Below are 11,904 nucleotides of genomic sequence, written 5' to 3'. Positions count from 1 at the left end.
TCAAACCAGATGAAATTATCAAGACAGCCAGCAGCAGCTTGAGATCCAACTCTTTGTCTCATAAAGAAATGTCTCCCACTGCTTCAGTGGCCCTGCTGAGGACATCAGACAGACCTGAGCTCTGTTAATCTGGACATGATGGATGTGGACGATGAGGATGTCACACAAGAAGAGGATGATTTCTGCCTCAAAACCATCCACCATCAGCCAGCAGAGCATCGCAGAGAGAGGTCTTAAGTCATGTCCCTGCAGGGACTCAATCCCAGGACCTTTAGGACAGGAGCCGGACCCACAATTGGACGATTCCCAAGACAACAGTGGAGCAGCAATTTCTCCGATTTCACACAGCTTCCTCTAGAGGGGAAACATATGCAGTAGCACTCCCCAAGACCTGCACACAGACTCTGATGTGTCAGTGGAGGTCCCCTTCAGCATCAAAATGAGTCTTTCTCTGGGAGGCATGCTCAGCGCGTACAGACAGGTGACACATTAAAGGAAAAACCTGGACAAACAAAAAATGTCAGACAACGGTCTCCAACATCATCCTCAAAATGCAAAACGGGGGAATATCTGTTTATATGTTGATCTCAGGAATACAAAAATAAAAGTAGTCTGTGCCCAGTTTCAAAAAGTGAGTGTCTCTGGCTCCATCTCTTGGCTGAGCTCCATCTTTGAAACTGGCTCCTATTTGTGTTCATCATGTGGAATTTATCTGTTTTACAAGCTAAATGACAAAATAAATAGATAAACAAACAAAGCACTTAGTAATAGATATTATCAACACAGTTTCTTTTTAATTCAACTGTAACAGATGATCCATACATAACAATGTTTTCACTGATGTGAGTCATGAATAACTTGTTCGATCTCAGCAATAGAGGAATTTAAGACAACTTAATGCAGATTTCAGTGAAATCTGAGAGAGAGATTGCATCAGTATGGATGAATGGACCCTTGAAGTGGAATGAAAACAAAAACTTTGAACATTTTTTGATTGCTGTCTCTTAACACGTGACTTTGCGGGCATGACGTGCAGCCTCTCTACTGACTGCACAGCTGCAGTCACATAAACACTTGTCTTCTGCTTGTAAATTAGTTTCTCTCATTCTCCCTCACGAACACACACACACACACACACACACATACACATTAAAATAAGATAAACACCGTGAGACCCAACTTTGTTTGTTATAATTACTTCAGCAGATGACGCAGAGCGATATGTTTGTGTTACGTCCTCTTGCAGTTGTGAAATGTGCATATTTTTGGAGTGGAAGCCTGAATGGAAAATCACCCTGAGTAACTGTAAGCTGCTCATTGTTCCACACGTGACAAAGCATGTAAAGGTATTTGTCAGTGACCGAGTCACAAATTTTACTGAAGTATAATGTTTCAAATAAAATTAAAATGGTCATTGGATTAGAGGGATATTAGCGTTTTTGGTTCAAATTAAAAGAATTCTTCATATGTTTATTGTTTCTAGCTGGTGCTTGTGTGTAATTAAGCCAGAAAATCAATCTTCATAAAGTGGACAGAGATTAGTAATCAGATGTATTTGAGTAATGTCAGAAAACTTGCCAAAGGAGTAACAGACCCTATTTTTCATGTGCTGGTTGGCTTGGATGAATCTTATCCCACCTGAACTCATGGGACTTTATGAGAGACACTTACAGTAAACTGGGCGGAAGAAGCCCATACATAGTGTTTGAACACAGGTCTTCCTCTCGGCATTAAATCACAGTTTAATTTGTCTGACTCATACATTACTCCCATGAAGAAGGACCTCCTTCTCCTAACTCCTTTATAAGGGCACAAAACTTGCTCCTGTTTAGAATTTTTATTGAAAAGAACTGGCTTGTACAGAGCCATATATCAACTATTTATTTCATTATATTATTGAGCTATTTATTTCTATTTATTCCTTATTTATCCTCTTTCGAGGCTAATCTTTATTTTTCCAAATGTTCTTGTTTCCACACACCTCGTTCTCTTACCTGTCTTGTTTTCTCTTAATCATCCCGCTGCCTTTCTCTCTGTCGTTTTATCTCACTGACTCCAACCCACTCCTATCCTTTAATAGTCAAGTCAGAGAGGTGCACCTCTACACAGGTATTTATAATATTTTCATCTTAATGCATTTATCAACAGATTGAATGCAAATATGGGAATATTTATGAGATGCTGCTGCTTTTAAATTGCTCATTATCCTTATTTCTTTCCTCTCTCTTTCTCTTTTTTGCAGATAATCACAGGAGAGGGATGTATCTGCAGATGAGCCTGGATGGGAGGGTGTCAGGAAGTGATGCTCAGACCCCTTACAGTGAGTATTTGGTAGACAGCATATGTGAGGCCCAATTTAAAATATTTTTCTTTCAATGTCATCCACACAATCTACTGGATCACTTCAGGTCCAGAAAATGCAAAAACCAGCATGAGACATGAAGAAGACACATGTTTTAATGTTTGTGTGTGTCCAGGTGTGCTGGAGCTGAAATCGGTCAAACCAGGCCACGTGGTCATCAAGGGACAGACATCGTCTCTGTTTCTCTGTGTGGACAGTGGAGGCCGTTTGAGGGGGCAGGTACGAGTGAGCAAAGAAAACTTTAATGTAAAATCTCTGTCCTCCCTGTCCTTCACTGACAGTTTACATGTGTTGTCCCTTTCAGAGGCACTACACAGAGGCTGACTGCACCTTCAGAGAGCTGCTGCTGGCAGACGGATACACCCGTTTCCTCTCCGCACACCACGGATCTCCTGTGTCTCTGGCATCAAAACATTCCCCAGACCGGCACACAGTCCCCTTCACTCGATTCCTACCACTCAGGAATACTTTGGCAGGAGAGAGTGTGTCTGAACAGCCACAAAACACTCAGAGATCTTTCAACCTGGACTCTGATGATCTTCTTGGAATGGGTCTAAATGCGATGGTCAGTCCTCAGTTCTCAGTGGACAAGTAAAGAAAATTAGTTGAACAGATATTTAACTATATGTGGACCTTCTACAAATGTTTTTTTTTTTATTATTGACCAGTTAAAGCCTGCAGACTTGATTTTGTTATGAGATGAGTTAGGTTATATTGGTTCTCAACATATTTTCTATGCAGTTAATGTAATTTATTTATTTATTGTGTATTGGTGTATTTCTAATGGTTATTTAAAGACTGAATTGTTTTTATGGTCAGCAGTTTGAGAGCGTATTTGTGTCAGAATAAAAAAGGGCCTGTCCTGTGTTGCACCATCTTTTGGAGTTTCTCTACACTGGATGTGTCTGGAAAGTCCAACAAGCTTATGTTTGTGCTACTCGGGTGTGTTTATCACTGCAGAGAGAATCAAAATAAACATGATTTAAATTTCACTTCTGCTTGTCAAAGTCTTTCGTGCAATCATACAGCAATTTAATGAAACAATTACAGGAAGGATCCATTTATAGAATGAAGCCGATGTACAGGTATGCTGCTCAGTGCCAGAGCTCTCATGGTGGAGGGAGGGAGGAAATGGGCTCATCTTTGTGAGAGCAGGAGCGCTCTCTAGTGGACAAATGAGTAATGATAGAAAGAAGGTTCCTTAAACCACTTTGTTTATGGGCTCTGGTGATCATTTGAGTCCTGTGTGTTTGGGTTGAATGAATCTAAAGTAAAGTTTCTCAGGTGTATACATACTGCACATTGTATATGTATTTAATGAATGAATTGTCTTCATTGTATATTCACCTGTATTGTTGTAATGTTGAAAATCCAACTGATATAAATATATATGTCTTTTTATTGTCTGTTTAACTAACTGCATCAACCAGTAATGTACCACCTGCAATTGTATATTTCACATACCTTCCATGGGTCATCACGGGGATGTCGTGGAAAGTCTCGGATGTTCCAGTGAAACCGGAACACCTGATTTCAGTTCCAGTGAAATCGAGAGCAACATTATTGGAAGCTACTGCTTATAACAGCTTAGTAGCTTTGGAAAAGGTCGGTCACGGCCACACAAAAGTGAAACACATAGTCAACCTGGCAACCTTCCGTGACTACATGTTGTGCTTAGAGATGCAGTAGCCTAAGCTGTGAAGGATTAAGTATCGCTGTGTTTCTCTAGTTTGCGATGTCTCATAACCTAAAATAACACTGCTAGGCTCTATATCACAGGCAAATAGGATTTTTTTTCAATGGCACCATTCAAGTTTAAATCGTTTCTCTAAATAATTACTGAATACCACAGGCAACCATCAGTAACACTGCTTCTTTTAAGAAAATTAATAAAATATAATCTTTATTAAAAACACTGAGTACATAAGTAAGATGCTAAATACAGACGTTTTGCCATAGCAATCAAAACTTTCCTCTTTAACACCAATGGGCAACACTGTGTCATTAAGCAATGCTACAGTGTTGTCTTACAGCATGATAAAGGTCATGTCGGTGGCTTCAGGTCACATAAGCCAAAACTACACAAATGTGAACTTTGTACATTACTTACAGAAGAATGTTGAGAATGTGGGGTTGGTTTACGAGGGAGGTCGGCTTTTGATGAGACATGACACCTATATTGCCAATAATCTATCTGCTTCCACTTCACACATTAAGCTACAAAGTGACAGAGCTAAGACGTCAGAGTTTCAAGGCACAGAACAGACATTCAGGAAGTCATTTTCATCTCTAACACAAGCTGATAGCATTACTAAATGACAGCTCATACTATATCTATATCATGACCCTGAGAATATAAAACTCTGTCTCTTTTAAGCTTTATTGTACAAAAGTTGCCTTTCAGCAACGTTTGGCTGGCAAGTGCGGCAATAAATACTTAGAAATGAACAAGTAAAGGCAATAAAAAGCATTTAGTAGCCATATTAGTCCTATATTTATGATTTTACTTCATGGTTTGCCATTTTCTCTTGGTCAGTTTCTTCCTTCAGGACTCATATTTTTCATTCTACTTCATTTACTTCATCATATTGTGTTTTTGTCAAATGGCAAAACAAAACAACACTCACCAAAACAAAACAGCACTCGCCCTCCCTACACTTGTGTAACCAGTGGTTCCCTCAGATACATATTTCCTCCTCTGAACTCTGTGCTCTGCCCTGTACACAGTCCACCCAGCAAGGTCCCATTCAAAGGATTGCAGATACCTTCAATGGCATAATAATCTCCCTCTGGATCTCTATCCTCTTCCTCTATTTCCTCCCCTTCTGGCTCCTCGTCGTGCCACAGACTGGTCTGGACATGGGTGTACTCGGTTCGATCCTCACATTCAGTCTCCCGATGGTAGAAGTAGCTAAAGTTGGACACTATGACGGGCACTGGCAGCGAGATGGTCAGCACACCAGCGATGGCGCACATGGAGCCCACCAGCTTTCCCCACACTGTTTCTGGGTACATGTCACCATAGCCCACTGTGGTCATGGTGACAACTGCCCACCAGAAGGCATGTGGTATACTGATGAAGGCTGTGTTGGTGTGGTCAGCCTCAGCAAAGTAGATGGCGCTGGAGAAGAGGATGACGCCAATAAACAGGAAGAAGATAAGCAGGCCCAGCTCGCGCATGCTGGCCCTCAGTGTCTGACCAAGGATCTGAAGGCCCTTAGAGTGACGAGACAACTTGAAGATCCTGAACACCCTCACCAACCTGATGACTCTAATGATGGCCAAGGATGTGGCTGGAGAGGCGTCATTGTCCTTGGCCAGCTCTGTTCCCAGAGTGACAAAATAGGGCAGGATGGCACTGAAATCGATTATGTTCATAACATCCTTGAAGAAGCGCATCTTGCTGGGCGAGCAAGTGAAGCGCATGAAGAGCTCGAAGGAGAACCAGCATATACATACGGTCTCAACCAGGAAGAAGGGGTCATGGAAAACACTGTGGGGAGGAGGCATGTTCTCAGATATGTTCTTTGCCTGGGAGTGATACTTGTAAAAATATTCCTGAAAGAAGGGAGACAGACAGGGAATATGTAATAGTTGTAAAGTATAACAAAAGTATTACCTTAACATAAATGAAAATACACAATTTGAACTGTAATTCTGCAAATTGATCTTCAAACAATCAGTCATGTAAACAGTTAAGGGAATAGTTCAACTACTTCTGCCACAATTTACATTAGAAGATGGATATTACATCACATTTGAGTCTGTACAGTAATTATTCAGTTAAGACCAGCAGTCAGTTAGCTTAGCTTAGCATAAAGCAGGGGCAAACAGTTAGCCTGTCGCTGTCCAAAAGTAACAAAATTCACCTCTCACAAACTCTTCATAAAAAGGCAAATTAACATTTTTATATTACAGTTTTTGTACAAATATTTAAAAAAAAATACATAATATGTTAATGTGTTTAGAACAGATTCAAGCTAGCTGTTTTCCCCTCTTACCAGTCTTTATGCTAAGCTAGCCTGCTCCAGCTACATTTTCACCATACAATCATGCAAGTGGCCACTATCTTCTCATCTAAGCCTAGGCAAGGAGAGAATAAACTTAGATCCCCAAATGTCAAACTGTTCCTCCCAGGCTACTACCATTTACATCATTTTACAAACTGCTACTGAGCTACTGTCTTCATGGTGTTCTAATAAACTACAGAGAACTTCAGTATGCTGTCGGCCATCTCACTGGTTCTCACTTTTGACAACATCGTAAAAGCGTTGGACATCTGCGGCTTGACATTTCAATCATAGCTGCACCTGTCTCTTTTTCAGTCCACCTGTCTTTCCGTCGTTCCTGTCAGTTAGCATTACATCCAAGCCTTGGATAGTGGCTGTTTGAAGCATCTTATACTCGAAGTCAAGTTGAAAGTGTGAAAACGGATGATACGGATATAAAGGGATCAGTTTAGTATGCTGTCATGGCTTGTGTGTACCATATCAAATTTCAGGGTAATTTAAATAAACTTAGTATTTCTTATGACTTTCCAGTAGCCAGTCAGTGACAGTGTTCATTACTATAGGTGGACATCTATGTGTTGATCTGCTCCAAGGGCTCTCCTAAGCCTAAATATAACCATGTGAGATCTCCGAAAAGGAAACATGAGAGCGTCTTGCTGCACCGTTCCTCATCCATCTGCACCTTCATAGCTATCCCATCTCCCTGGCCTCTGCTGCCATGTAACATTGCCAATGCAGTTCAGTGGGTCTGCCGCAGACTTGGACCAGAGTGAGTTACAGTAGTTTCCTGGCAGATCCCTTGTGCAAAGGCAGCTTGGCCTAGCACAGCAGTCTTGCAGGAATGTGTTAACATGACCCAACGTACGCTGCTCATCCTGTGAGACCTTTTAGTCTCCGGTACTAAGCCACCGGAAGGCTTTGGCTCACCTCTGCCTATGTGTTCGGTCACTTGTGTGACCTTTTTTCAACGCAACTAACTGTCTCGTCCATACCCTGTCTGTGCTTTCTCTCCTTTCATTTGTATCCAAAGCCAGACCCGTTACTCTGTACCCTTTAGCACTTCCTGAATCCGAGTGTATCAAATTTAACTGCCGACTAAAATAATCACACCATGAGCTTCCAGGAGTCTCTCTCTCCCTCTCTCTCTGGTCTCGCTCCAGACATTTTGCCAAATTGCTGTCCCCATGTCAGTATTTTTCCTTAGACTGTAGTAGTCACCAAGTGTGTGTTTACCTAAACACCTGCTTCTCGTCATATCACGTTTCCGTTTGACCCAGGCAGTCACACACATCCGATTCAAGACCTCACACCCATGCTGTTTGATTGGTGTGATGCTGAACATAAAACCATGATATAAAACCATAAAAAAGATTGAGTAGTAGGGTTACTTTTCCAAATGACTACTAGCCATATATTTGCTCATATCAAAGTTTTACCTTTGACTTACCTATACCCAACGCCAATTTGAAACCTTTTCTTAACTTTAGCTTCACTTTCCTCTATTGACATTCCCAATTCTTAGGACACTACTAGCATTATTGTGAAATATTATTATTATTTCCTACCTCTCGTGTCTCCTTCTCATTCCTGAAGTCAGGCAGCGTCTCCAGGCAGAAGATGAGGATGGACACCACAATGACCATCACACTGATGATGGCTATGATACGAGCACCCGATGAGGACTCAGGGTGCTCAAACAGCATCCACAGTCTTTTCTGGATTTCATTGGATGGCAGCGGGCTCGCTTCCTCTTTTGGAAAACCTTCGTCCTCCTTGAAGCGGTTCATGATCTCCTCCCCGAGCTCATAGAACAACAGTTCATCCATGAAGATGTCCAGGGGTATGTTGGCAGGCCTCCGAAGCCTTCCACCTGACTGATAAAAGTACAGAATGGCATCAAAGCAGGCCCGATTGCGGTCCAGGAAGAGCTCATTTCGAAGTGGGTCAAAGTACCGCGATCTCCGCCTGGGGTCACCAAGCAAGGAGTCTGGGAATTGGGCTAAGGTGCGAAGCTGAGTTTCATAGCGCATCCCTGAGACGTTGATGGCCAGTCTTTCACTCAGCGAACATCCATTCCTCCACAGAGACCCAGAACGCCGGCTGTCTTTCTTCTTCTCTTTCTCGTTCCCTTTGACCTCCTTCTCTCCTTTCTCCTCACTGTTGAGCTGGTTCTTCAGCTGTTTATCTTTCTCTCCATCGCTCTCTTTCCTCCTGCTACCCCTCTTGTCTTCATGTGGGTCAATGCTGTCCATGCCAGGCCAGGGAGAGCAACACACCACTCTCCTGGGAATTTGTATAACAACTGGACTTAAAAGCAAACCGTGTCTGAAACCAGAGCGATATTTCCATCAGAGGATTATCAGTTGAGAAGCATTACACGCGGTGTTAGAAGCAAATGGCTGACGGGGAGATACTGTACAAGTGTCTGTTTGTGTGGTGAATATTTTCATTACACATTCACCCACAAAGTCACTAAAATTTCTTTGAGATCTTGCTTAATAATTCAATTTAAAAGGTGAACTATGGATTAGAAAAATATACAAACAACAGGCAATGTTAGTCCCCAGTTAGTGAGATGAAAGTATTTACTCACTAAGTGCAGACAGAGGCTAATACCAGGACGAAAAATCACATTGTTCGTCTCATGTGGCTCATCAGGTTGTCCGTCTTTCTCTCTGTCATCATGTCTGTCTGACTACAAAGTCCCTGTTTGGCTTGTTTGCTCTACCTTCAGTCCACTGGCAGTCCAGCTAATCTCTCTGAGCAGCTCATACACAAACTGCGCTTCCAGTTGTTTGCTGAGGGAACATCCAGGATCTTGCCCTGTCCCTTCCTGCCTCACGTTGTCTGTCTTGAAATTTTTTGGGAATGCTGTCCCGTTGAAATTCAATCTCTAGACCTCTCCAACCCCTCCCTGTTCTTTCCCTCCATTTCAGCTATGGGGCAAGGCAACCTTCAACCTCCCTATCAAATGTCACCTCTGCCTGGCAGTGCATGGTGTTACCCTCTCTAACAAGCATGGTACCCTGACTGACAGAGGTCCTCACTCAATGCATTTGGGCTTTTTTTTTTTTTTTTTTTTTTTAAATTAAAAGTGTCTTATTTAAGAACAGGAAACAATGGAACTGTAGCAACAGTCACACAAGAAAACTTTAACATATAGCTTAGTCTTTTCAAGATAATCAGCAAATATTTGAACTTAGATTACAATGTTTGATTGTTAAATTTGACAAATGGCTATACTTTGTATGGGCCAGTTGCCATTGTTTTGCATTGTTGTGGGGATTTATACTGGCATGGTTTAGGATATGTTGGTTAATAATATTTTTCAGAAGTCCTTTTGAAGTGAATTTTTTAATTTCCCAAAACTACAATTACTGTTATCTAAATCAAAACCATGATAACATGACATTGCATGAACATAATTCAAATGTGTGTTTCCAGTCAACAGTCATTGCGTAATCATACTATATAATACTCTGGTGCACACTGTTATAGCTGACAGTATCATATTACTCTTTCTATACTTTGCTGCCACTAATCTCACCACTATGTCACTTTGCTTGAGATGATATATTACAGCTCGGGTACAATGCCAGTTGTAGGTACTGTATGTGAACTGCTATTGCCTGTAATGTGAGTTTAACTGCTCTTGTATAGATTCTCCTTTATTTATTCTTATATTTATTTTACATGCAATATCAGCCAGAAGTTTGGATTAACCTTCTCATTCAATGACTTTCTTTATTTTAATCAGTGTGTCCTTAACATTAGGTTTGAACGATGTTTGTTGATGTTACTTCAAGGGAGAGAGCAACAGAGGCTCATAGCTGTAAGCATTTATATTTGTAGTAGGCTTGCACTCTAACTCTGCTTTCGAGGAGCTGCACATGCGAATTTTAGTTTAAAACATTCAAGACTGAAATTATCAACAGTGTGAAGAAAAAATAGTTTGGACGTTATGTTAAAGACGTCTATGTATTGTGTCGCATATACAGTATATCTACTGAAGTTAGCATGGTAACCAGCTAGCCCTGGCACCTCTTGTAATACCACTTTGTACCTCAAGAGGTGATAGCAAGTCACTGTAGCATCCAGGCTGTCCTCAGTCCAACATGAGAGGATGAGGAAGGAGTGAAGTCAGTGATGTTGTTGTTATTTGCATGGAGTATAATTTCCGACAGGCGGTCAATTCTTATATATAGCACCTTTAATGATTGAAAGGAAGCAGAAAGTGCTGTGTTAGTGATCAACTTCATGTAATTTTTGTGTATGTAGTAAAACTGTAGCCCAACTGTAATGTTAGCCTTGGCGTAGCTGTTCTGCCAGCTGTGCAGTGAATTGAGCGGGATAATTTGTATTAATAGACGTTTATGTGGAAAATAGCAGGAAAAGTGGGCCTAGCATTTGTGTAGTAGTAGGCCATCTGTTTTCAAGTGGTGCAAAATAAAGCTTATTCATGCTTCAGCAGAAATGTATTATTGGATAAAGAGACTCACCTTTTTGCTCAACTCTTTTGTTGAGTATAATAATAATCATCATTTCACTAATGCAAGTACTGTTTAGCTTGGTCATGTTTTCCTCATTTTGAGGATGATGATTCTGTGAGATGACAGAAAATTGGACCCTTGTTTGCCTTCTTGCCTTTCATTGTTGTTGTTGTTTTTTTTTTTCAGTAATGTCTTGAATATGAGGTGGAATCATGGGGTTGCCTCACATAATAATGATAATACTAGCACAATAATAATCATAATAACATAAATAATGGAAATTTAGCTCTTTTTTTTATGGAAGGCTGGTCTTTCCAAATGTGGAGATCATTTAGAGTCTGTGGTTAAAACAATAAAATAGACAAACAAAACGAAAATTAAATCAATTATATTTACTGTTATTTGTTGCTGGTCTTCACCCACCTCAATCTACCAAACAGACACTACTGTGTATCACCACCAGAGGGAGGTGATGTTTGAGGAGCAAAAACTGAAAGGGGCCTCTGCCGACATTTCCTCACAGCTGCCTTCAGTCACAGAATAAATACTCTGCTTGCTGGGTTGCAACATTACGTTCCCCTTTGATCACATATCATGTTATCAAATGAGATAACTCAGACTACATGCTATGAATCTGTTGACCTTTTGTGGAAATGTGCCTATAAAGCAATAAGGTCAAGGATATATAGGACAGAATGTGGAGCCAATAAATCAACATGTATGTGGAAATCGACCACAAAATAATACCCCTCCAAAAAATGCTCTGATATTCTTAGCGCTGTGCATCATCATCCTGGAGGAGGCAATTCTTTGCTCCTGGTTCTGTAAAAATGGCTTTAAATTCTTCAGCTTTCATGCAGCTATGCAGAGCAATCATGACATCTTGTGACTCCCATGAGATGGCTGTACATACTGTACCGCCACAGATTCATCACCATGTGGAACAGTGTGAAACAGATACTGGGTATCCATAAGTAGAAAAAAGATGACTCATTAGAGCACTTTACTATTTCTTACCATGTGGTCCATACATCAGCTTATG

General features: G+C 40.9%; 2 protein-coding genes across 3 annotated transcripts; one reads left to right on the top strand and one right to left on the bottom strand.

Annotated features, from left to right (window-relative positions):
- The first annotated feature begins 1,818 nt into the window (after positions 1-1,818).
- fgf21 (fibroblast growth factor 21) lies at positions 1,819-3,105 on the top strand. The gene is made up of 4 exons (XM_076760130.1): positions 1,819-2,109; positions 2,243-2,320; positions 2,478-2,581; positions 2,667-3,105. Exons 1-4 carry the CDS (start codon positions 1,962-1,964, stop codon positions 2,955-2,957), a joined length of 621 nt encoding a protein of 206 aa, XP_076616245.1. The 5' UTR covers positions 1,819-1,961; the 3' UTR covers positions 2,958-3,105.
- A 1,788-nt stretch (positions 3,106-4,893) lies between these two features.
- On the bottom strand, positions 4,894-11,243 carry LOC143338566 (potassium voltage-gated channel subfamily A member 7-like). Of its 2 annotated transcripts, none has more exons than XM_076759025.1 (2): positions 7,938-11,243; positions 4,894-5,920 (listed from the first exon to the last, which is right to left on the bottom strand). In XM_076759025.1, exons 1-2 carry the CDS (start codon positions 8,622-8,624, stop codon positions 5,015-5,017), a joined length of 1,593 nt encoding a protein of 530 aa, XP_076615140.1. In that variant the 5' UTR covers positions 8,625-11,243; the 3' UTR covers positions 4,894-5,014. The 2 variants fall into 2 exon arrangements, with proteins under 2 accessions (XP_076615140.1, XP_076615141.1); XM_076759026.1 differs by having other exon boundaries at positions 4,894-5,945; positions 7,948-11,243.
- Between the last annotated feature and the right edge of the window lie 661 nt (positions 11,244-11,904).

Source organism: Chaetodon auriga, chromosome 20 (genome assembly GCF_051107435.1).
Source record: "Chaetodon auriga isolate fChaAug3 chromosome 20, fChaAug3.hap1, whole genome shotgun sequence".
In the NCBI taxonomy this organism is placed as follows: Eukaryota; Metazoa; Chordata; class Actinopteri; order Chaetodontiformes; family Chaetodontidae; genus Chaetodon; species Chaetodon auriga.
The sequence above is the reverse complement of the archived record's forward strand: the minus strand, read 5'-3'. Positions and strand labels throughout refer to the sequence as shown.

What these genes read in the sequence shown, in the direction of transcription:
- LOC143338566 (XM_076759026.1), bottom strand. Translation starts at nt 8,624, where the DNA reads ATGGACAGCATTGACCCACATGAAGACAAGAGGGGTAGCAGGAGGAAA. An exon ending in GACTTCAGGAATGAGAAGGA is followed by an intron (nt 5,946 to 7,947) that starts GACACGAGAGGT and finishes ACTATTACATAT; the next exon opens with TCCCTGTCTGTCTCCCTTCT.
- fgf21 (XM_076760130.1), top strand. Translation starts at nt 1,962, where the DNA reads ATGTTCTTGTTTCCACACACCTCGTTCTCTTACCTGTCTTGTTTTCTC. An exon ending in AGAGGTGCACCTCTACACAG is followed by an intron (nt 2,110 to 2,242) that starts GTATTTATAATA and finishes TCTTTTTTGCAG; the next exon opens with ATAATCACAGGAGAGGGATG. An exon ending in TGATGCTCAGACCCCTTACA is followed by an intron (nt 2,321 to 2,477) that starts GTGAGTATTTGG and finishes GTGTGTGTCCAG; the next exon opens with GTGTGCTGGAGCTGAAATCG.